This window comes from Engystomops pustulosus, chromosome 1 (assembly GCF_040894005.1).
Source record: "Engystomops pustulosus chromosome 1, aEngPut4.maternal, whole genome shotgun sequence".
Classification (NCBI taxonomy): Eukaryota; Metazoa; Chordata; class Amphibia; order Anura; family Leptodactylidae; genus Engystomops; species Engystomops pustulosus.
In genome coordinates, this window is record NC_092411.1 from 62,422,213 (window position 1) to 62,447,390 (window position 25,178).

At 40.8% G+C, this 25,178-nt stretch overlaps 3 protein-coding genes across 5 annotated transcripts; 1 reads left to right on the plus strand and 2 right to left on the minus strand.

Moving 5' to 3' along the window:
• Positions 1–5,420: 5,420 nt before the first annotated feature.
• Positions 5,421–13,041, minus strand: HINT1 (histidine triad nucleotide binding protein 1). Its single transcript, XM_072141825.1, has 3 exons — positions 12,880–13,041; positions 8,513–8,617; positions 5,421–5,717 (listed from the first exon to the last, which is right to left on the minus strand). Exons 1-3 carry the CDS (start codon positions 12,988–12,990, stop codon positions 5,553–5,555), a joined length of 381 nt encoding a protein of 126 aa, XP_071997926.1. The 5' UTR covers positions 12,991–13,041; the 3' UTR covers positions 5,421–5,552.
• A 93-nt stretch (positions 13,042–13,134) lies between these two features.
• LYRM7 (LYR motif containing 7) lies at positions 13,135–19,133 on the plus strand. Of its 2 annotated transcripts, none has more exons than XM_072141836.1 (5): positions 13,135–13,291; positions 14,789–14,861; positions 15,912–15,982; positions 18,089–18,170; positions 18,860–19,133. In XM_072141836.1, the coding sequence occupies exons 1-5, from the start codon at positions 13,274–13,276 to the stop codon at positions 18,922–18,924; spliced, it is 309 nt and encodes a 102-aa protein (XP_071997937.1). In that variant the 5' UTR covers positions 13,135–13,273; the 3' UTR covers positions 18,925–19,133. The 2 variants fall into 2 exon arrangements, with proteins under 2 accessions (XP_071997937.1, XP_071997946.1); XM_072141845.1 differs by having other exon boundaries at positions 13,268–13,291; positions 15,884–15,982.
• Positions 18,936–24,875, minus strand: LOC140121776 (transmembrane protein 17B-like). 2 transcript variants are annotated; one of them, XM_072141802.1, is made up of 4 exons: positions 24,706–24,875; positions 24,484–24,587; positions 21,708–21,821; positions 18,936–19,942 (listed from the first exon to the last, which is right to left on the minus strand). In XM_072141802.1, the coding sequence occupies exons 1-4, from the start codon at positions 24,821–24,823 to the stop codon at positions 19,628–19,630; spliced, it is 651 nt and encodes a 216-aa protein (XP_071997903.1). In that variant the 5' UTR covers positions 24,824–24,875; the 3' UTR covers positions 18,936–19,627. The 2 variants fall into 2 exon arrangements, with proteins under 2 accessions (XP_071997903.1, XP_071997912.1); XM_072141811.1 differs by lacking the exon at positions 21,708–21,821.
• Positions 24,876–25,178: the final 303 nt, after the last annotated feature.

Genomic DNA, 25,178 nt, shown 5'->3' on the forward strand with positions numbered 1-25,178 from the left:
ATACTAGCAGTTTAGTGGGGTAAATCCTTTAAACCCTGATTATAAAATGCTCTCCAGTCTGACAAGTGTAATATCACTACATCATTTCAAATATTGACTTTCATTCCTTGCTTTCTAAACGCCTGGATATTTGGATCACCTATCAACTATGGTGGAAAATGGAAGACAGGGAGCAGCTTTGTCTGGCCTTCATCCAATGGTCTAAGTCATTTGCTTCTGCCCTGGCCAATACATTAGCATATTGTCCAAGTTGTAAATACTGAGCCAAATTATACATCATACTCAAACAAATATGTCCATTCAATAACACCAAAGATCTTTGATGCACCCATACATCTTCCTTTCCAGCATTTTTCCAACGTGATGTTGAAAAAATAAAATAAAACAAAAAAATAATCTTCTGTTTCTTGGGGTGGGACCCAAAATCCCAAGCCCATAAGTATTTTTCCAGGAATCCTTAGGCTATATTCACACGAACGTATGGGGGACGTATATATGGCCGGCGCATATACTTCCCCCATAGACGGCAATGGTAGTACCATTCCGTAAGCGGGAGAAAGATAGGACATGTGCGCCATATATATGACTATGGAGAGGGGTGGGGGTGAACAGCGCTCACTCCCTCCTCACCACGGCGCCTTGTGCCCGCCGTACTACTATACTGTGGGCACACATCCTGTGAATGTAGCCTTAATAATGATTGTTACTTTAACGCTTCCATCAATTAAATATTTTCAGATTTTCTCTCATCTTCTACCATTTAACATATCAAAATGTGCTACAACTGGAGAATTTGCACAGAGGGAAGGGGGGGGGGGTTCCTTGATAATGAAGTTGACAAGGATTTTTTTTTCCAAAGAATTGTGAAAGACCAAAGCAAAATTCACATATGGAAACTTAATGGTGAGGATTCTACTTTGGGATATTTACTAAGGGCACCAAGTCGAAGGTATATGATGGTATATGGTAACAGAATGCCCGCACCTAAATAACCTGGCATAAGCTCTCAAGTGAGGTGCTGACAGGAACATGCACACACACATACACTCATCGGCCACTTTATTAGGTACACCATGCTAGTAACGGGTTGGACCCCCTTTTGCCTTCAGAACGGCCTCAATTCTTCGTGGCATAGATTCAACAAGGTGCTGGAAGCATTCCTCAGAGACTTTGGTCCATATTGACATGATGGCATCACACAGTTGCCGCAGATTTGTCGGCTGCACATCCATGATGCGAATCTCCCGTTCCACCACATCCCAAAGATGCTCTATTGGATTGAGATCTGGTGACTGTGGAGGCCATTTGAGTACAGTGAACTCATTGTCATGTTCAAGAAAGCAGTCTGAGATGATTCCAGCTTTATGACATGGCGCATTATCCTGCTGAAAGTAGCCATCAGATGTTGGGTACATTGTGGTCATAAAGGGATGGACATGGTCAGCAACAATACTCAGGTAGGCTGTGGCGTTGCAACGATGCTCAATTGGTACCAAGGGGCCCAAAGAGTGCCAAGAAAATATTCCCCACACCATGACACCACCACCACCACCAGCCTGAACCGTTGATACAAGGCAGGATGGATCCATGCTTTCATGTTGTTGACGCCAAATTCTGACCCTACCATCCGAATGTCGCAGCAGAAATCAAGACTCATCAGACCAGGCAACGTTTTTCCAATCTTCTACTGTCCAATGTCGATGAGCTTATGCAAATTGTAGCCTCAGTTTCCTGTTCTTAGCTGAAAGGATTGGCACCCGGTGTGGTCTTCTGCTGCTGTAGCCCATCTGCCTCAAAGTTCGACGTACTGTGTGTTCAGAGATGCTCTTGTGCCTACGTTGGTTGTAACGGGTGGCGATTTGAGTCACTGTTGCCTTTCTATCAGCTGGAACTAGTCTGCCCATTCTCCTCTGACCTCTGACATCAACAAGGCATTTCCGCCCACAGAACTGCCGCTCACTGGATGTTTTTTCTTTTTCGGACCATTCTCTGTAAACCCTACAGATGGTTGTGCATGAAAATCCCAGTAGATCAGCAGTTTCTGAAATACTCAGACCAGCCCTTCTGGCACCAACAACCATGCCACGTTCAAAGGCACTCAAATCACCTTTCTTCCTCATACTGATGCTCGGTTTGAACTGCAGGAGATTGTCTTGACCATGTCTACATGCCTAAATGCACTGAGTTGCCACCATGTGATTGGCTGATTAGAAATTAAGTGTTAACGAGCAGTTGGACAGGTGTACCTAATAAAGTGGCCGGTGAGTGTGTATATATATATATATACATATATACCCACATACATGCACACTGTATATGTATCGCTCTACGGTTCTTGTTTTTTATATCTGTGCTGTATTAAAAACAATAAACATATTCGTATTCTTCAATGTCACAGATTCGCAGTGCTGTCAATTAGCCATTGCTGAGGATACACATAACATAGTCATACGCTATGAAGTGTAAGAGATAATTAGGATAAAAGTCTATGGTGTGTAAATCCGCATCTCCAGCCCTGATAGATTTCATAATGAGCTTGTATGCCTGGGAATATGACATTTAGCTGTCACAAGAAAATGTATTTACAGATGTCCAGACCTTCCTCATTAATAAGAAGATATAAAAGCCACTCTGGGCTGTTTCCTTAGAAAATGTTGAGACGGCATCATGTCTTGTGTATAAATATGTCAGAGCATGTCAAACTTTTTCCATACATAGAGACATGTTATGTGTATAACAAGTGAAGGGAACTTGTACAGTATCATCACATAGAATAAAGAAAAATACTAACTCTGTTCTGTCCTTGTTCTAGCTTGTTCCAGTTCTTGTGGCTTTGCTCATGGCCACAGCAGATGGGCCAAGGAACCCAATTACAGAGGCCAATCACTGGAGCATAGAAAGCACAAACATTTTTCGGTGTGTGAATCTGGGATGACTGGATTTTACTGTGCCGGGAACACAACTCTGAGCATCAGTTATTATATATAATGTAAGAAGCCCCTGCAAAACCTCAGGAGAGTTCAGCAATGTTGTTCTGTGGGAAAGCAGGGACTCCTATTATATAGAAAAATGATTGCTTGGGGCCCAATACCCTGTAGAGTTTGGTCCATGAAATGCAGGATACAGACTGTGTATGGTTGTTCGTTTTAGCCCGAAGGTTGAGAGAACAGGAGACAACACTGGAGTGGGAAAGTAGGTTCCCTCCATACCTCATCCTCCTGGGGTTTTATGGTTTTCCCATAACCACCTTATAACTCCAGGGCCTTACATACAACACATGGAGAAGAAACCTAAACTATATTGAAATCTGTAATCAACTCAGTAAGTCAATGATAAAAAAAAAAAAATGCAATGACCTATCTCTATGTATGTATAACATGATACAACATGTTACTACTAGTGTAAGAGACTCCACACATCCGCAATTATGAGAGGAAATGTACCTGTTTGTCAACGTTACAATTTTATTTTGGTTTTAGCTCCTATAACTCATTGTAAAATTCCAGAGTGTGGGCTGGGACTCTCTGAACAGACACATTATGATTCCTCTAGTGCAGTGGTGGCGAACCGGTGGCACGCAGAACCATTTCTGTGGGCACTCAGACCAGGACAGAGTTCACCAAATGGGACCAAATCCACCAAATCTTCCTGCAGTCCCAGGCAAGAGATGCTGCTCTCAGCGCTATTAAAGCTGTTTGGAACTATGAAAATTGAGAAGGTGTTGAAAGAACTGCAATGCTGGACTCGCCATTCTTCCTCTACTGAGAGACCCTGGAGAGAAGCTACAATGTCCAAGTCTTAATTTGCCCTTCTTTTTTCAATTGTATTGGTTTCCTCAGGGGGCCGATACGATTGAAAGATTGGAAGAACAGCTAACAATAAGTTACTGCTTAAAATGCCATGTTGGCACTTCACAGTAAATAAGTGGTTTATTGTTGTAGTTTGGGCACTCGGTCCCCAAAAGGTTCACCATCGCTGCTCTAGTGCTATGAGATGCTGTGTGCTGACAATGTCCTTAGATTATTGGGGCACAGGGTTTATCTACACTTTTATTTAGCTCCTGAACATTCACTAGTATCTGACGCATAGAAAAAGAGATTAGAAATTATGAGATCAATGAAATTGATATAACACACAATGACACCCTGTCATCACTGCTACATCTCAGCTACACACAGTCAGCCCTGCTGCAGCTCATTCCCCTGCTATAAAGATCTTATCTGTCTGTAGCCTGTAGGTTTAGTCTCCTCACAATGCTGCTTGATGGCAGGAAGTGCCTGCGAGTGTCTGTGTGAGTTTGTCTTGGATTGCAAGGGGGAGGGGCAACACAGAGACACTGCAGGGAGCAGACAGGAGAAGATATTCATGAGAAGAATCTGCCATACCCGACCCCAAGACAGAAAATTACAAATTACATTTTTGTTAATGACAGTGAATTAGAGAATGTGTTATTTTGTTATACGGAGTACATTTAAGAATTTTGTTTACATGGGAATACCCCTTTAATGGCAATATAAAAGCTTCCCAAGGAAATGTACTAGAACTGCTGCAGTCTGCAGGATAAGAATACAACAGCAGTAGGTTTAATCCCAGACAAAAATATACAAATGATCCGTAGCAAAGAGAACAATCCTGTCTCAAAATGAAATATAAATCAAATCTCGAGCAGACAGAACAATAACTGTCCTATAGGCAAGGAGGCCAGAATCAATAGTGAGGGGTGAATGAGCATTATCCTGCTTTGTGAGCCGTTTCATCTACAGGTCTGTCAGTGCTTGGCTGAGCATTTCACTATCTAAAGTATTCTTCTGGAACGGAATATAGAGATCACTCTACCTTGGCAGTGATTTGAATCTTTTCCAAGGGCAGAGGATAGGTGATCATATTACATGATAGGGGTGATCAAGTCAAAGGAGCTCTTCAATCTACCAATGATCTTAGATTTTTCTAAGCAATAAAACTGAGTAAAATTGTAAAGTAAGGGGGTTAAAAATGATCTTTATGGTGTAAACATCACTATGAAATTTTGAGAATTTTCTTTCATGGGCAAACCCCTTTAACATCTTTCATTTTTTGGTTTGTAATTGATAGAGAAGCATGAAACAATAACCACTTAACATAAAACCATCACACCAATTTTGGCCACCTTAGAGCGTGTGGTCCTGCGAGCAAAGCTTAGTGCAGCCAGTCTGGAGATGAAATATGATGGGATCCAGTGCAATCTGCAGTCCTTTGTGAAATTATTTTTACTAATTATCTCTCACGTAACAGATGCTACTAGAATCACCACCATTAGAACCATGAGGCCTCAGTGGAAAGCTAAGTGTGGTAGATAAAGAGTAAATGTCCATTGCCACATATTGCACCTTCCAAGCTCCAATTACATAACACACAAAATAGAAGACGACCAGCTCCATACATACTGGAGAAACAGTCAGTTTATTCATTCTGTGTTCAATGCATCACATGAGATCTTTTGGAGAGGACTATATATTGGGGCCAACTTTTAGAGACAGCATACTATTAGTTTGTGTCTTGTATACTATGGTCCATTAGCCGGGAGGCCAGCCTAGCTGACGCCCTCCAAGAACATGCAGGTGAATGTGGTACACCGACTGGCCGCCATCTGGTCCTTCATTTACAACCATGCGATAGCCATTTGTCAAGCCCAGATCAGCAGCGCATTTTTTGCCAACAATCATCAGATGTCCGAGTAGCTGAAAGAGGAAAAATAATGTGTTAAATTGAATTACGCTCTTGTCTACAAAGTAATTAAAATATTCCACAATATGGAATAAAATGGCAGTGACCCCATCATACAGGGGGTACAGAAATTATTCAGACCCCTTTACATTTCTTCAAAGTTTCATTGCATCTAAATGTTATTATGATTTTTTTTTTCTTTTTATCTGCTCATCAATGAATACTCTGCCCCTCATCTTGACAGAAAAAAAACTGAAATGTTTAATAAATTAGCAAAAGTATCCACAAGAAAAAGTGTAGTATCAATATGGAAGAAAGGTGAACCTTCAGCCCAGTCTGAGGTACAAAACACTCTGAAAAAGGTTTTCATCAAGGATATCTCTGTACTTGGCCGCGTTCACCTTTCCTTCAATTGCAAATAGTCGTTCTGTCCCTGCCCCCATAGCATGATGTTACCATGTGTCACTGTTGGGACTGTATTTGGCAGGTGAAGAGCAGTGCCGGTTTTCTCCACACATACCACTTAGAACTAACACCAAGTTAATTGTTCATTCTTCATCAGACCAGATAATCTTATTTCTCAGTCTCGGAGTCATTTGTGTGTTTATTTGAAAACTGCATGCACTGAGGAGAGGCTTCCGTCGGCACACTCTGCCTTGACTGGTGTAGGGCTGCAATAATTTTGCAGTAATTATGCGAGTTGACTTTGTGGAACTTTCTCCCATCTTCCTACTGCATCTCTGGAGCTTTGAGTTGTAGCCGACCCAAATTTTTCCCAGTTAAGGATTATGGAGGCCACTGTGCTTTTAGGAACCCTGAGCGGTGCAGAAATTGTTTTGCAAACATGGCCCGATCTGTGCCTTGCCATAATTCTGTCTGAGCTCTTTGGGCAGTTCCTTACATATCACGATTCTCATGTGTTCTGACATACACTGTGAGGTCTTGTATAGACAGGTATGTGCCTTCCCTAATTAAGTCCAATCAGTTTAATTAAACACAACGGGTTCTACTCCTTTACTGGAGTCCATTTCAAGAAGGATCAGAAGTAAATGGACAGCCTGTTAGTCAAAAAAATAAATAAATAAATAAAAATTATATATGTGTGTCACAGAAAAGGGTCTGAATACTTATGATAATAGGGGTGCAGAGTGTACATTAATGAGCAAAAAAACTTTTTTGACCCAACTAATTGGGTGCAATGAAACAGAGTGAAAAATGTAAAGCCGTCTGAATACTTTACATACCCACTGTATGGACAGAAATTTTTATGGAAAAAAAATACATTTTTACCATAAAAATTAATAGACAGAATGAACCCCCAAGAATTTACAGTATATACATAAATAATCTCATACCCAATTCAAAATTAAAACAAAAGGTATTACATAGGTAAAATCTCCTAATGGCAAAAATTGTTCTTTTGTTCTATTATTTGGTTGTTTATTGTTATTAACTCAAATGTTTGAAAAACATAATAAATACTCATTTGTATATAGATCAGATACACCCCATCAACCCTCCCCTTCTCCCCTCCCTTCCTAGAACCAACTCACCCCACCAGTCACGATACCCAGTCCTAACCCATACCCCCCTTTTTCCCTCCATCTAAGGAAACTTCTAGAGCAAAATGCTCTCTTTGGTTAACTGAATGATCATTGATATTTGAATGCTCATTGGTGTACTTATATTTGCAATGTAAAATATAAAATCAATAAACAAAGTTTTTTTTTTAAAAAAAGAATTTTTCACTAACTTCTTGGTGTTAGCAAAGGCTCTACTACCATAAATTGGACTACCCTAGATTGTTTGATTGGCTTGCTTGCAGCCAAACAGAAGTTAGCATATGGCCACCATGCAAGTGCATTGGACATAATACAGTGAGCACAAAGAGTGTCACGTGTTCTGTGCCGCAGCCAGAAAAAAGATGTTTGCCATACGTATGGCACGGCTGCATGGCTCCCTATGAAGAGGGAAGAGGAGTGTTCACCCCTCCTCTTCTCTAACTGGCCATAGTGTACATGTGTGAAAGGGGCTTAAGGGATCAGAACCATTTTTTTTTTTACTACCACACCAATAATATAACCACAAAATTCACGACTCAAGCGCAACAATAAAAAAACAAAAAAACATTGATATTACAGGACTATAGCTGGGCGTGGAGCAATGGTGTGTGATAGATCTTCACTGAACACAGCACAGCCCCTCCCTTCTCAGTAACTGCTGTAGTATATAAACAGAAGCAACGGCTTCAAGCAAATGTGAGTGGCAGTGCAGCAGTATAGTGAAGAGATATTACACACAAGTGCCCCAGAGTGTTCTAACTCCAGCTCCAATTCTCAAATATAAATGCATTTTTCACAGTTGTGCTACTATAGACAACACACACAAAGGTATGGTTACACAGCTCTCCAGGGCTAATACCCAACACTGTCTGTACTTTTGTATGATTTAACAGAGTAGCAGTTTCAGCTCTGCTATAACTACAATGACAGATATGTAGCTCTGCTCACGTGTGCCATACAGCGAATAGATCCGATTTGCGTTTGGCTTTGTAACCAACACTTATCTTGGTGTAAAAAATCCCCTTTCCTATTTCTTTCTCTCCAGCAAACAGTATGATTTATACTCGAGGCTTCACGTTAAAAGCAAGTTGTCTTCTAGCTGTGGGTTTTTGTCTTCTGCTCCTGGTTTAAACAGAATACATGAAAGTAAATCTGTCCCTCTGCGATCCGTATGACTCGGGCTGTGTATCCTCAATGGGCTGAACGAGGCGGCTTCATAATCAATATCACAACAAGCATTCACTTACAGCTTCATCAGCAGGATCCGCTTTTGAAACCCCGCTAATGGCTTTCTTAGGCACCACTAGGAAATGTGTTGGCGCTTGTGGAGAGATATCGTGGAAAGCGATACACTGCAAAACAAGAAAATCAAGAGTCATTAAATAATGATGACGTACCTGAGACGCCTGGCGCTCATAAAATACAGGGACAAACCAACTCTATGGATTATGGAGGATTGTAAGGAAGGACGCTCCAGACTGGGGAAAAGGACTGCATATCCCAAATAGAGGCAGATCTCAGAGGATCAACAAAGGAAAGATCCTACACATATAGGGGGAGATGTACTAAGCAAATTGCACCAGAATCCTGGCATAATTTGCACAAATCGCTGACCAACATGCCTTGCCCCTGAAATGATCAACAGAGATGAGCAGACTTTATGCCCAGTTCTGGTTCAGTCGCCTGACCATAACATATTGAGGGACAGGCAGCCGAACAGCCAATCCGGAAAACGAACACAACTAGCCGTGGCTATAGAGTTTTCCAGGATATTGCACCGACACCTACTAAGAGGATGGACCCTCTTCGTAGATCTGTGCCGGAGAGAGGGGGGTTTTAATATCCCCCTATGTACTTCACTCCATGTAGTTTACCAGTGTCGGTGGTATCAACCCATGGGGAGGGATTCTGGGCTTCCACATTATAATCTGTGCTCAGCAGCAGGCAGTACCAAGCCACTACTGCATTTAGTGATTTTACTGAGCATGGATATTATATACTGATTTCACATAAAGAAAACCTCTCACCAGGTTTTACCTCATAAAACTAAAAGCCCTTTCGGGTATGAAAGGTCCTTTCTAGAATTCACTTTATGTGAAATCTCCCATTTACCTAAAATTCTCTTCCAAAGTCAGGTCAATTTGCATTGCTTTGGTCTGTAAATGTTTTACTTCAAGAAACAAGGTTAGAAAATTCTGGACTTTGGGATAAATCCTCTATGGAGGACACGTTCAATGTCTAAAATTTAACCAAAATGCAAGCATGAATGATAAAGCGCAATGAAGAGCATTCACATACAGAAGGAAACGGTTAATATATTGCAATTCCTCTATTATGTGTACACATAGACTTACTAATGGACTAACTATAGCCTGCACCACTGCCAGCGTGGCCGTCTATCAGATATAACAAAAGCCCAAAGCCTCTTGAGCAAGCAAAGGGGCAGTGGTTTCCAAGAAAGGTAACTTCAACTTCATACAAAAAATGTTAGCTATAGCATTTGGTCCACAGTTTAACCCCTTCAGGAAGCAACCAGTTTACAACCTAAGGGTGAAGACACACATGGCGTTTTTGGGCCGTTTTTACTAAGTGCGTTTTCAGATCGTAAAAAACGCATGCGTTTTTGTCCGTTTTTCCGAATTTGCGCAATTAAAAACGGACAAAAAACGCATGCGTTTTTTTGCACATGCGTTTTTTACGATCTGAAAACGCACTTAGTAAAAACGGCCCAAAAACGCCATGTGTGTCTTCACCCTAAGGCTCAGCCCCAATTTTTGGATTCTGACTTGCGTCGCTTTATATGGTTATAACTTTTCAACACTGTTACTTATCAAAGCAATTCCGAGATTGTTTTTTCCTCACATGTTGTACTTCATTTAAGTGGTAAATGTCATCATCTTTTCAGGCAGATAGATTTACCACCTAAATAAGTTGCTGAATAACATTTGCCATTTGTCTACTTTACATTTTCATCATTTTTGAAATGTCTGGATAATATATTTGGATACAAATCGAATATCGATTTTCCGTATTTGCAGAATTGACTATTTTGCAGAATAAATACGGTTTTGAATGAAATTTTTACATATTTAGCATTAAAACCCCCTATATAAATCAACCCATTTGCAAATGTGCACCCCTTAAACTATCAGAAACAGCTTTTAGGAAGATTGTTAACCCCTTTAGATCTTCATAGTAATTGAATCAAAATGGAGGTGAAATTTAGGATGGACCAATTTTGTCAGTTATACGTTCATTTAGCCCTAAAATTTTCACATTTGCAAAAGAGAAAACCCACCTTATAATTTGTTCTATAATTTCTCCTGAGTACAGAGATCCCCCACATGTGGCCGTGACTTGTTTTATGGGCGCACAGCGAGGCGCAGAAGGGAAGGAGCGTCCTGCAGCTGCCAGGATTTTAGTTTTCCCATTGTTCCCATTTTGCAGGCAATAAAATTTTCGCTTTTTCAATATTGGGGCCATGTGGCTGCATTTTTTTGTGGGACAAGATGCTTTTTCCAGTGTTACCATTTTGTGGTTGGTATCCACTAATGTTGAAAATGTATTACCTTTTTTTTTTTTTTTTTTTAGGTCAGGAGTAGAAAAGCATCAATTCTGTACTGGATTTTCCCTTTTTTGTGTTCACCATTTAGCCTAATGATCATGTTATCTTTGTTCTATGGGTCAATAAGATTACAGAGATAAAAGACATGAATATTTTTTCTTATGTTTTACCAAATTTACCAAATAAAACCCTGATGTGGGAAAAAATTTCATTTTTGCATCGCCGTCTTCCAAGTGGCATAACATTTTTACTTTTTTGGCTACGGAGCTGGTTGATGGCTTGTTTTTTGCGTGCCATGTTGTACTTTGCACCAGTATCATTCCGGAGTACATATGTATTTTTGATCACTTTTTATAGCATTTTTTGTGGGATTAGATAGGTAAAAATCATAATTATTGGCAGGTTTTTAAAGGTCTTTTTAAGGCGCTCACTGTGCGGGTTCAATAATTATTTACTTTTATTCTACGGATTGTTACAGATGCGGTGATACTATATATGTGGGGTTTGTGTTATGATTTCGACTTTTTTGAGCATTATATGTCTCTTTATATGTTTTGGGGCTTATGGGCATTTTTATTGATTTATTCATTTATTTTTTATTGAACAACATTTTTTTAATCTTTTTTATCATTTCCACCATGGGACATGAACAAGCAATCATCTGATTGCTTGTTCATGATAATACTCTGCATTACTAATGTGTTGCAGGGTATTAGCAGTGTCAACCTGAAACCTGTCATCAGGTAGTACCCCTGTCACTACTACCTGTTTATAGAATATGAGGACGCACATTTTCTACCACAAACACTCGGCCTCATTTACTTCTTTAGGCTCATGCACACTACTGTAATTTTCACAGCCTCGTGCACAAGCCGACTGCCAGAGTAGCAGAAGATAGAGCAGGTCCTATTCTTGCTAGATTTTGCGTACATGGCATTCATCTTCAATGGTCATCCGCACTTGAGCAGAGCTCATCCATGATTGACACACGGGATACAAACACAGCTCCACGGGAACCACGTTTGCGTCCTGTATATATGAACACGTTGAGTCTCAGCATGGAAATCAGTCCTCCGTCTCTCTGTCTTGGTTCAAATATGCAGATTTTTTAAAAAATCCTGGAGAAAATATTTTTGGCCAGTATAACAGCCTATTGTAGTGATCAAGATATTTTGAGTTCTGTAGTAAAACTGAATTCTTAAAGGGAACCTGTCAGCAGAAATTGACCTAATTGACTTGACTACCGGTATTTTGCCAAGTAGCTGAACAACTATCAGATTATCTTTTTTTCATGACACAGTGTGGTGGCCTCATCCAGAAAGTCAAGTATAAACTGGTTGTATAAAGTCAAGGAGGCGGAGAGTTTAGCACTGAAGTCAAGCTCTCTCTTTCTCACAAAGCCCCCCATCACTATAATTGATGGTCCTGCCTTCAAAGACATCACTATCCAGATCTCCTGATGTCACAGAAGAATAGGCGTTCAGAGCCCCCCCCCCCCCCCCCCTTAACTTCAGTGTAAATCTCTCTGCCTTCTGGACTTGTCAATATACTGGTAGTGATCTATTAGGCCAATTGCTGATGACAGGTTCCTTTTAATCCTCCAAAGGTTTTATGAATGAATATACATCTGGGCATTTTTAGTTTAGGGGCTTTGTACTTATCCTATCCTTAACCTTGTCTGTGCTAGGAGTGGCAACAACCACATGTTAATTTATTCAGAACTGTGTGAGAGAAGTGACAGAAAGGACCCACACAGCTAATCCTGAGCAGCGATTACATGCGTCTCTGGTGACTTTCCCTGTAACACACTAAAAATAAACCTTGGACGATCTCAAGAATTGAGATGAAATATAGGAAGATGAAACAGCTGATGGCGGGAAAAAATCCACTCAATCAATTCTGTGCATTATCCAATGTGGGAGAGGAGCTTGTGGCTGCAGTAACCTGCACATGGTGCCTGCACAGCCGGACCTGCATCGCACTACAGCCAGGACACACAGGCACAACACGCAGCCGCACACGTGTCACGGCTCCTGCTCCGCCACCTACTTGATCATCCTCATAGAAGACGTTGGCCGGGATTTCCTTACGGATTATTTTCCCGAATATGGTGTCGCCACCAGGACGGGCTTCCTGAGCCTTACTGATCTCATCCGCCATAGCTGCAGCCCGGAGGAGTGACAGGGCATGGGGCGTGGCTTATGGAGTGACATACGGCTCATGTGGGCGCTTACTAATGTCGTCACGAATAGAGCATTCGGCGGCCATTTTTGATTCGGGAACGACTTCGACAATAAGTTGCATTTCCCTTTTCAAATATGTCGTGTGAAAGGTCACGGGCGCGACGCGACAGGGGGATAGAGGCGGGGCTATTAAGTCTTTCTGCGATTGGTCAAAGGGAAGAGAGTAGGGGATTTGTGACCTGCTGTAGTATGTGAGGGGCATGGATGGCAAAATGAAGGTGAGACTCGTGTGCTGGTTGTGGGGGCAGCAGTTATGGAAGTTATCATATAGAATGTCAGCTCTTGTGAGCAGGGCCCTCACTTCTATTGTTCCTTATGACTCTGTGTACTCTATAATGCAGTATGTTATTTGTAAAGCGCTACGGAATATGACGGCGCTATAAATAAAGATTATGATTATATCTGTATAGTCTGACCGGTATATACCCAGCATGCAAATATTGTAAAAATGGGACTTTAGTTTTTGTTACACTCACCCTAAGGCTGTAGTGGTGACCTATATCTGTCCGAAAGTCGCAGGATATACCTCCTCAGAGACGGCTATGGAGCCAGGCGGCGGTACAGTGACGACACATGTGACACTTTTCCGTACTGTGCACAGGGAATATATAAAGCACGCTGTATCTTGTGCCATACATCACTATTGCGAGGGAAGGGATGAGCAGATCTTTCCCCTCCAGCGCTCACACGATGTGTGAAGGAATAAGAGATGTAAACAAGGGCACTGTGGACCTCATCCCATGTGTCATCTCCGGTCGAGCTCCACTCACGCACTGATGATCCTTGAAAATCCCAGATTTTGATGAAAACACAGACAGGAAAGGAGCTGTTCTATCTTTTATGTCTTGGAAATCCTGACATGCACGGGACATGATGAGCCCATAGAAGCAAATAAGAACGTGTTCTAGTTGTAGAATATACGGCTAGCATGCGTCATCATGTTTTAGTTGTGTGCAGGTAGCCTAAAGGAAGTCAAGCATGATAAACCAGGGACACTTACCCCTTTAGATCCAGGCACTGTGACTGTTTTAATCTTCCTATATTTTTTATTCATGGCCTCTTTTCTTATAAAATCAACTTTTAAAATTATGATTATTAGCCTGAGGATCTCCCCTAGTTACACTGTGATCTGCCTTTACAGGCTGTTAAACCATGTCACCCTTCCCCCGCTCCCTCAGCACAAGTGCAGTAAGAACTTCCTGCTTCCCATAGGGTTATCATGATTAATTTTGTTAGATTTCCTTAAAATGGAGAGTGTAATTTGAAGCCCATATGTTAGTGTGTAATGGGCCTAAATATATCTATATAGTGTTGGAGCCTCATATGGTTGGCAACCTAAAGGCGTTGTTCGAGTATGTTAAAAAATGTATAGGTGGCTGTATGGGGGGGGGGGCTGAGCAAAAAAAATATGTGTACTTACCTTATCCAGCGATCCAAGTGTATGCGCCGCCGTCCATTGATGCCATGCACTTCCAACTGTCCCAGCGCATGATGCACATTGAAACTATTGCAGTATCAGGCACTGGGAAAGGGGATGGGTGAGTGTGCCTGCCCCTGATAATAAATAGGGACTCAAGGAGCACTGGAGAAGGTTATTTTTTTATTTTGTACAATCCCCTCTAGGCCACATATATATTTTTAAACCTACTCTGACAACCTCTTTAATCTCTCTAGATTTCTGATGACTATGATCATGCATGTTGTTTACTGTATAGGTACTAAGGCTCTTCAAAATGCTGCACCGAACGAGACAACACGTTTTTCAAAATGACTTTCGGGCGTTGGAAGGTAAAAAATAATGAATATTCTATATCTTTTCTTCAGGTTCAGATTATAAGGGAAGGTCTTGGTGTCATAGATTAGCTTCTCCACTCGGTGTGATCCAAGTAATTGAAGCTACCAATAGTCACCAAATGGAAAAGTCCCTGCACACACAACTTCTTCTAATTAATACTATTTTATTGTAACAAATTCTTCAATGTTTCAGGACGCGCTTCAGTCCACCTGCCAGTCCTTCTCAACTGCATAGGTTGGGAACACCTGGCAACACCTATTCATCTTCTCCCTCGATTCCATAGTAGTCTTGCACTCAGCCTGACACACTTAGAATTCATTTCTCGGTTTCTTAATCCGTAAAACCACTTTTTGAGACCTATCGGAAGTGACTGCACAATTCATTGTGAATTTTAACTTTTTCACGACTGCCATACGGTTGTATACACCATATTTGCACATACCCAGTGCGGATAACACATGTATAGATGTGATGCCAGTGGTCCACTTTAAACGGCTATATATTATTCATGGTGGCATCTAGAAACCCAATTTAGTAATATAAAAGTGGAGAATCTTGTCTTTAATATGACATCTTGGATGTGTTTCAGAATTGGAAATATCTACATCCTGGTGTAATATTAAAGGGGAGATTCTGTTTTTTAATATGGCACCAGAACTGTGTTTATTGTGTTTATATTGACATCTGAAGAGTCCCCCCCTCCCCCACGCCTTCATTCTGTCCGCTGAAGGCAGAATGGAGAAGGAGCTGAAGGGAGACAAAAGTTATAGTTTTCACAAGTACTTGCATCCTCTGCTTTTGTAGCTAAACCTTTTTGTTGTTTTTTTTTAATTTCCTTCTCTCCATGTAAGGGGCTTGACCACAACTTTTTTAACTTCCTGAGGTGAAATTCTTTTTTAGATCATTCACACAACTGTTTCCCCTGCCCTACATACATTATATCTGAATTTCATCAGATGTACAATGAAAAAGTAGCTAATGTTCAAATATTAAACACCTTTGTAAACTTCTTCAGCTTATAGATGTGCTGTCTAATATTTTAGCTGCCAGACAGAAAATTAATGAAGAATTCCAGAAGAATAAAAATGAAAGTGCACCTGAAAAAATTTCTGAGGTAAGTACCCATTCTCTTATAGGGATTTTCTTGTTTAAGACTTTTATCCCCTATCCATTTTATATCTGATTACAATGTGCCTGAGACCTGCCACAACTGGAAGAACAGGGTATGAAACATCCCCATATACTGAATTATATAACCATGGACTTCTGGGATTGCATAGTTCTATCAGCCATCTTGGAGGTCTCCTACAAATCCATGGTTGTCCCATTCTCTGTTGATTTATAAAATAAGCTGATCTTGAAAGTCCAAGGCTTTAAAGGGAACCTGTCACCAGAAGGCAGAATTTCACTGGTGACCGGTCTGAATAGGCACTGCAGAGTACATTACGTGACACCTGCATTCACAGCTCTGCTCCCCTCCGTTCCCGTAATATCCCCTGATAAAGATTACCTGACTCCCTGCCAACAACTCCTTGCCATGTCCTGGGGTGATGCCTCTTTTCAAATTGCAATGCTTGCCTGCCCATTTACATAACCTTCTGCTCAGCCCCCGCTGCTAATTATTCATTCCCCCTCGAGCCTGCACGGTGAGCCGTGCAGCCTGGCGCCTGCGCAGTTTGCTGCTGTGCTCGATGCAGCTAACAGCGAACTGTGCATGCACGCCGTCTCTGCGCATTTTAACTAGGCAGTGCTCAGGTACGCAAACTCCCTATGCAGATTGCCTACCTGAGCGCTACCTAGTTGAAATGCGCAGAGACGGCACACAGGTGCTAGGCTGCAGGCGTGAGGTTTCCTGTGCAGTGAGCCGACATTACTATGAGAACCAAGTATGAGGGGAAATAAATTAATGATTAGCAGGTTATGTAAATGGACAGGCAAGCATTGCAATTTGAAAAGAGGCATCACCCCAGGACTTAGCAAGGACTTGTTAGCAGGGAGCCAGGTAATCTTTATCAGGGGATATTATGGGGACGGAGGGCAGCAGAGCTTTGAATCCAGGCCCCTAATTGTGTTGCATAAAGACTAGTGCAGCTGCGCTACAAAAGGCTTGCATCCAACACCTTTGTGGTACAGGCACTTTTGAAATAGACGTGCAAGCAGTTTGCACCTAAAAGAACGTGCAAAGTCCAATGGAAAACTGGCACAAGGGCTTTAGTAAATGTGACTCAATATGTCTGCCGACTCTAAACTCTGAAAGGGGCTTCCAAAATTGTGTACACCAGGACTGATAGACAGGTTGGAATTATATCTGTGAAATCCCGCATTTTTGTTAGTAACAGTAAATTAGAGAATGTGTTATTTTGTTATCCTGAGTACATATAAAAAAAAAATTATCTTTGTGGGAATACTCCTTTAAAAGGCAGGGGACTTGCTGTTCCCTGTTCTACCAATCACTGGGGGTCTCTCTGGTTTGACCAATGCCCGATAGCCCTCTGTCCGCATCAGTTAGACATTTTATCCCCTTTTATAGTGATTAGGGTATAAATGTTATCAGTGGGGAAACAATTATAAGAGAATTGTTTTTTCCCCTGTGCTGTACAGAAATGGAAGAAATAGAAATACACTTCTCACATAGAAATATTTATCTCTACCTCATGTACACATTGTCCAGAGTCCTGTTACAATGTATATTCATGTCTGGTATACGGTACCTAGATGTAGATCAGGAAGAGAGAGTCTAACCCCACAGATAACTAGATGCCACAATGCCGCTCCATTCAGATCAACAACCTGCCTATTGGGGTAAAACCATGTTTATATATTGCAGCATTTAAAATTGTATGTTGGCTTTGATACAGTTAGAAGTAATGTTTTGGGTCACAGATAAAGACCACACTATAATAATGTGACTTCTGAATATCTTCAACTTGAGTGACAAGTTTGTAGTAGGTTTTTGAGTCTTTTGGTTCCGTGTCATAGCTGATAAAGGTTTCAAATTGACATTTAAAGTGTCATTTCCATCAAGGCCTCTTATTGGTTAATAAATCCTTATATAATGTAGCTTTTCAATACTCCTAGCCACAGTGTAACTGCCTCACCTCATGACCCCATACAGACAAGTATTGTCATCACTTCTATAATGCGCTGAGAACGGAATACCCTAATGGCTAGCACAAACAGTAGTAAACCTTTTTTTTTTTTTTTTTTTTTTTACCTTTAGCTGCTAAAAATTGGACAAGATGTTGAACTATTGCTGAGGACAACAGTTATCCAAGGTGTTCACACGGATTCCCATAGAATAGGTAAGAGTAAAAAGGGGTACTGTTCCCAATTGATAAAGTGCAAAGTTATTTTACCGAAAACATACACAAAAATCAAATGTCTATGGTTTCTGCATGTCTTGCAAATGTCTACCTTCTGCATATCTAACAGGAATTACAAGTAGTTTTGACAATACAAAGCTGAATGCAGTTTAGGCAGCAGTTGTGGAAATCTGTGTAACTATATCTTTTGTGTTTTAGTAGCAGCAGAAATGTAAAAAAATCGATTCATATTCCAGGATTGAAGCTGGACTTGGGGCCTCTGTCATATATAAATAGAAGCCTGATATCAGAGTGACTCAGATCTGTACAGCAGTTTAATTAAAGGCCATCTACCACCAGGATGAAGGACTGTATGAAAATGGGACTAAGGGGCTCCACACTCCATAAGCATTAATGGAGCTTGGAGCTCCTCAGACTAATTTGCATACATGCTCCTTAGGAGTGTGCCCAAAGTCGAGCTACAGTCCTGAAATATAAATGCATTTTTCAGTCCTGCTCCTACTAACACGCACAAAGATCTGATCTCCATGGCTAGTACTGAACACGTACTGCAGGTCAAAACTGCTAAAAGATGCCCTTTAAATGTGCTTTGCATCTAAAGATCTGAAAATGAACATTTAAGCCAAAAAAATATTAACTGATGTTGTTTGGTTTACGTTTTGTTCCAGTTCTGCAGCCAAGAGAAGAGGTCCTTCTAGACAATATGCCATATTGTGACAACCCCAAAAAATAACACTACCTGTGTTTGAGTTTTAGCCTTTTATTTGTTTTCATTAATATAGGGAGATATATATTTATTTTTTAATCATTAATGCACAATGGGAAAACTTTTATCTGCTTTTATGTCCATGTGATATTCACATGTAAGAACAAAGCTTCTATTGTTTTATCACCTGGAACATTCTGTATATGATTGTACTGTGAATAAAGTATTTTACCTCACACTGGTTTTGTATGATTAATTTTGTAGTATTATTCTTTTGTTGTATGTGGTAATAAACCCAAATGTGATTTGTAGAAAAAGAGGCTTGATTTTCCTTGTCCCATCCTGGAAAACGTATTTGTTGGTTTTCCCAGAATCCCCTAGTGGAGAATCAATGACTATAAGTCTCCACACGCCTACAATGCGGCCTTAATTGTCAATCTCTGTAAGGAGAAATTTTACTTCCCAACCCTAGATTTATGTTGACATCCAAGTTTATTTCTCTGAAAAGTCTCACATTTAACCACAAGGTGGCGCTCAAACACAGACGGTGAAGCGAATTCCACATTTGTAGTGAAAGACAGTGTTCACACTGAACTTGGGTTCCAGGTTTTCGTAGATCGTAAAAGTTTCATGGCGTCAAGTTGTGCTGTTTTTTATTGCTAGTATCAACAACTTTTATGTTGGCCTAAAATCATATTCCTTTCCACTGAAGTGATGTGAAGTAGTAGGATCAGTACATCAGCGCATCGTTGTGTTGCTGTTCGGTCATGCAGCCTCTGTTTTGGTGTTCTTTGGTCTGGGTAGGTAAGACTTTGCTTTCTAAGTCATCTGTCCATTGTAGGTAAAACTGAGTAGCAAGTTGTCTTGTCATGACTTTCAAAACGAAGAACGAGACAAATAGCTCTGTCTTCAGAAATATGATGTAAATTGTGTGAACTACAAACTCCAGGGGCAAAATTATAATTTTTTCATCTGTTAAAAGGAATAATATCAGTGGCATCTGTATCAGCAATGTCAAGAGCAGAAACCCAGCCAGCTCTGGAACCTGAAAGTAAAGTTTTTTTGGAGACAAATTAGAGGAACCACCCCATCTAAAACAATTGGAACACCTCTAAATGGTACCGACAGTTCATCTCTTAAAGAGTAACCGTCATTTACAAAACCTTTTGATATGTTGTAGGGTAGATAATTTTAAGCCCTTTTGAAATTGGTTTAGTTACACAAATCTTGCTCCTTTCTTTTCTATTCTGCAGATTTTCCCCTGTTATCAGTGACATCTCAGATGGCCCTTCCGTCCTCACTGGGCTTAATACAGAGGGAGAAATTACATGAGACCCACCCCCCTCTCCCTGCTCTCAGCTGATTCCCCTTTATGGCTGCCAGGAGCCCTAACTAATATAATAACCAAACTCCTACACTCTTTTCTCTCCCTCACCTTTCCCTACACTTGTATATAAACAATCCACACAGACAGAATCTGTAGTTCATGCATCACAGTCCATTTACCTCATACTTCCAGCATGTAATGGCGGAGAGGAGAGAGAGATTCTCCAAGTCATGTGCTGAAGTTTTAAATGGATACATATATTAGATCATATCCATACATGGATGGATATTAGATTGAGCAGATAGAAGGTGTGATGGATGGAAGGGAAGTGGGACGTTTCAGTATTACACTCTTCACTAGTTACACCACCAAAAAAGGAAACAAACCCCAAAATGTAGAAAGCATAAATAATAATAGTCTACCATTGGTCAAATAACTAAATATACATAATTAATAAATTGCAGTAACCTGTATAAAAGGTCTAGTCCTCAGAACAAGTCAAGGTATTTACTTGCCGATTGTAGTTCTTTTTAGAGTTGGAAACCCTGGTTGTTATGGGCCTAAAAAGGTACTAAATGGGGTCTGAGGGGCAAAATACTTTGAGGAATGATTCCCTGGATACACCTGATGAGGCCTACGAGTTAGGCGATACGTGTGGGGCGTTTTTCTGTGCTGGACGATCACTGGTAACATCTTTTATGTACTAAGCTTTATAGCAAAGTTTTATTGCCTATGTGTTGTTTCCATCCATAAGTGTGTTACTGAAAATTGTGTGGGGTCACCTCTAATGTACTGTTTGGCATTTATCCCTATATAATACTTGCCATTTATACACTTACAAGGTCTTCCCCTCACACAATTTCAATTTTTATACCTGTTACCTTGCTTTTGTACATGGAGCACACATTTTATATTGGCTTTTTCTATCATGTACACTCGTCCATGCACAGTGGGTATTTTTACCACGATTTGTGTTTTTAATATTCTATTTTTTGTTGCTCAATAAAATTACTTGATTACTTGTACGCATCCTCTTTTTCTTTGTTCTTTATGTACTCTTATGACAATCCAACATACACATTCAACTTGAGAACAAACCTAGAGAATCTATCTTGTACGTAACCCAGGGACTGCATGTATTTAAAGAGGGACATTATTAAAATAGATAGCGTGGAAACGTCTGTGTATAATACATAAAGTATTGTGAAATGTTATTAAATTATCTTGTTGTCTATATTAACCAATCTCTGCATCTTTTTTCTTTTTTCTTGTGGTATTTTAAAAAGAATTATTAACTGGTAACTGTTGAACATTGCATTTATGTTTAGGAGATGATGTAATATTCTTTGGTCTTAGAAACCAACTAGATAATAACATTAAAATGCCAACCTTAAAGCAAAACCTAATTTGTTAACGTTGTCTCTACATACTGTATACATAAATGTACAGCCTATTATCAACAGCAGATTCACATGTTCCTTACCTTTTCATGTAGATTCCCAATATATCCCAGGTAGAGTCTCAGGCTTTCTATTACTGTGAGAATGGTGACAGCTGTTACTAGTAGGAACTGATAGTATCCAGGCAGCAAGTGATACTGGGGATACAGGAAGAGGAGGCAATTCATAGAACAATGGTTGGAAGGGATTGGCCAGATTGCCATAAACAGAAATGTAGCACTTGGGGGCATTTTTCAAAATTATTTAGCTATTGTTTGCACGTTTATTGCAACTTTTGCTACCGTTTCCACATGTTTGATGTATGAAAATGTTGCAAATTTTGGTACAAATCCGCTCAAAAGTTGCACAAAAAGTAGCCAAAAGACTCCAGCTCACTACTGGCGTTTCATGGCAAACAATGTGAACCATCACTTCCAGGGCTGTTTTAGTTACAACATAAGAAGGTTATTAAAACTGTTACTACTAAGGTTACTAATTGTCACAGATGCACTCGCGATCATTGTTGTGGATCGCGGGCATATCCGTGCCCCATGGCGCTGCGGTCCCCGGTCCAGACTTGCCTCTTCACGAGCCTGCTTCCTGATCGTCTAGGCTGCCGCGTCTCTCAGCCTTAAAGGGCCAGCATCCTCCTGATTGGCATTGGCTAATCTGGCTCTGCCCTTATAATCCGGCCCTCCCTTCCTTCCTGGCCGGATCTTCAGCATTCTAATGGAACTTCCAAGGTTTCCACACCTCCCTTCCCACAGCGGTTCCTGTTGAAGTGATTGCCCATCAACGTGACAGCGTCACCAGTGTTCCTGCTGTCATCCCAGGCTTGGATTGTTTCCTGCATATCATGTACCTTGGCTTCCACTGTCGGTCTCATACCATGTCCCACAGTGGTCCAGAGGGTCCACTGGTCCACAGACTCCTCCCTCCGGACTCTTCCCATAGACACTTTCTTCCCAGGTACTCCCAAGTACCTTCTGTTGTCTGTGTGACCGTTACACTAATAGGCTACTTTTTGCCTTTCCTAAAGGATTTTATTTACGAGTTTGTACTTGGTACTCAGGTTTGTGTTTGGAGCTTGGACTGTTTGTAGCATTGTCATTTTGTGTAGGTGTATAGCATTATTCAGAGGTCGCATTAACGCCTCACCACGCGTCATAGACGCGTTAGGAAGCACCATTACCCCCCATAATAATTGCCATGCGTAAAGTTGCACTTGGCAATTATTCCCTGTAGCGCTCAGGCTGAGTGGTTCAGCGCATGCTGCAAATGAGGTAAATGTCAGTAGCGCAATCATCCAGAGAGTCCCGGAGTGAGAGCACCAGCCCCGGGGGATACATGTGGGCCGCGAAGATGCAGCTTTCCGTCCTACTCCAACTCTCCCTGCCCGCAGCTGCCTGCATTTATGTGATCGACGGGACCTAACAGCAGTGCCGGGTGAGTGTGTGCAGTGTTGTGTGTGTAGTGTTCTGTGTGTGCAGTGTTCTGTGAGTGTACAGGCAGTCCCCGGGTTACATACAAGATAGGGTCTGTAGGTTTGTTCTTAAGTTGAGTTTGTATGTAAGTCGGAACTGTATATTTTATCATTGTAATCCCAGCCAGAACTTTTTTGGTCTCTGTGACAATTGGATTTTAAAAATGTTGGGTTGTCATAAGAATCAATATTAACACTAAAGCTTCATTACAGACACATTTGATAACTGTTATAGCTGTTTATTGTAGCTTAGGACTAAAGTAAAATAAATTACCAATATCCAGAGGTCCGTTTGTAACTATGGGTCGTATGTAAGTCGAGTGTTCTTAAGTAGGGGACCGCCTGTAGTGTGTGCTGCGCAGTGTTCTGTGAGTGAGTGCTGTGTGAGCGGTGAATGAGTGTGCAGTGTTCTGTGTGAGTGTGTGCTGTGTGAGTGAATGTGCAACGTTCTGTGTGCTGAGTGTGTGCAGTGTGTGCTATGTTGTAAGCGGTGAGTGTGTGCTGTGCTGTGTTGTGAGCGGTGTGTGTGAGTGTGCTATGTGTGCGGTGTATTACCAAAATTTTCATACTCTTCCTCGGGTAAAAATACTCCTCAAAAATGGTGAGAGGATTGATTTTTACCGTTCTGGAAAAATGTTAGTGCAGCATTATTAATTTGTTTCTCATATCTGCCTCTTGTTTTAATTTCCAATGCCCCTGCATTCTGGAGACAGCTTTGTGACATTTTGAAGTGGCTTGAGACATTTCTGTAACATTTGACAAAAAGTGGAAAAATTAAATGGGATCTGATACCAAAAAAAAAATGTAATACATATGGCTGGGAAAAAACACATAAACAGACGCAAATAAGCAGCAGACAGACAAAAACTATGATAAATGTCCCACGTAGAGCCCAAATAGTATGAGTATGAGTTAGTATGGAGCAGAAAAGGCAGTACCACAACCTCTATTGTTTCCAGTGTGATTGCTGGGCCCTGCCAGGTCTAGATCAGTTCTACCTCTGACTGGGGTCATGACACGGGGCTTACACAAAATTAATGCTACAAAGAGTGAATGTGATGGCAACAATATAACAAACAAAATAAAGGCTAGTCCCCCCTTTGACTCAATACTGTACATATAAAATATCAAAGAGACGCACAAAATAGGAAACTTTGTTATTCAACTTAAAAAAGACAAAACGGAATTAAAAGAGGAAGTTGAATCTCAAAAGGAAGTAAAAGTCCCTTTGTATGATAATAAAACATAACTTTTGTACCCATCATGGATACAAAAATGCCAAAAATGTCTGTTCTTCTTTAAAAACAACTTCTGTAAAATCGTCTATGTATTCTTACCTTTAGTTCCAACATGATGACTTCAGAAATAAACCATATAGGGAAGAAAAACACATTGAAATATAAGGTCATCTGTAGAGGAAGGCTTGACACCACTTCATGTCCTAAAGAAACACAAGATCCAGGCATCCTGAGCTGTACTGGTGTATATAAGGTGGGTCACTTACTAGACGGTAAGATATTGCTTCCATTAGTCAGGCCGATCACATGGTAAATAGTTACCTGTATGATAAGAATGACTTTCCCCACAATCTCTAGTCTTGTTCTGGATGAAAAAAGAACCACTGATACTTGCAAGGCCATGGCGGACATTACTGGGCAGAGGAGTATGAAGAGACATTGTCAGTGCTCTGGCCGCTCAACATTGTCATTCTCTTCTTAGCAGACAGGATTAATCCCATCTATTCTGCTAATGGTGATGTCTTAATGGGATTTTAACCTGCTGCACCACAGGGATTAGCCAGCTGTTGCTGAGAGATGGGATGTCTGAAATTATAAAGTCGGTCTATTTTTTGCAAAAGTATATGTACAACAAACATTTCATGCTTAAAGTTCCAGTCATTTAGAATGTTCAATTAGTGAAGCCCTCCAAGGAGACAACATTAGCATAATTTTAAAGCTTGATTTTAGAAGGAGGGAGGCCATGAATAACAAATTTAAGAAGATGACCACAGTCACAGTGTCTGCCTATGAGC

Excerpts from the sequence above, each read along its gene's own strand:
- LOC140121776 (XM_072141802.1), bottom strand. The coding sequence starts at position 24,823 with ATGTCTCTTCATACTCCTCTGCCCAGTAATGTCCGCCATGGCCTTGCA. Across the intron at positions 24,588-24,705 it reads AAGTCATTCTTATCATACAG|GACATGAAGTGGTGTCAAGC; the intron begins GTAACTATTTAC and ends GTGTTTCTTTAG. Across the intron at positions 21,822-24,483 it reads TCATCATGTTGGAACTAAAG|TATCACTTGCTGCCTGGATA; the intron begins GTAAGAATACAT and ends CTGTATCCCCAG.
- LYRM7 (XM_072141836.1), top strand. Across the intron at positions 14,862-15,911 it reads TGACTTTCGGGCGTTGGAAG|CTGCCAGACAGAAAATTAAT; the intron begins GTAAAAAATAAT and ends CTAATATTTTAG. Across the intron at positions 18,171-18,859 it reads CACGGATTCCCATAGAATAG|TTCTGCAGCCAAGAGAAGAG; the intron begins GTAAGAGTAAAA and ends GTTTTGTTCCAG.
- HINT1 (XM_072141825.1), bottom strand. The coding sequence starts at position 12,990 with ATGGCGGATGAGATCAGTAAGGCTCAGGAAGCCCGTCCTGGTGGCGAC. Across the intron at positions 8,618-12,879 it reads TCTTCTATGAGGATGATCAA|TGTATCGCTTTCCACGATAT; the intron begins GTAGGTGGCGGA and ends CTTGTTTTGCAG. Across the intron at positions 5,718-8,512 it reads CGGATCCTGCTGATGAAGCT|CTACTCGGACATCTGATGAT; the intron begins GTAAGTGAATGC and ends TTCCTCTTTCAG.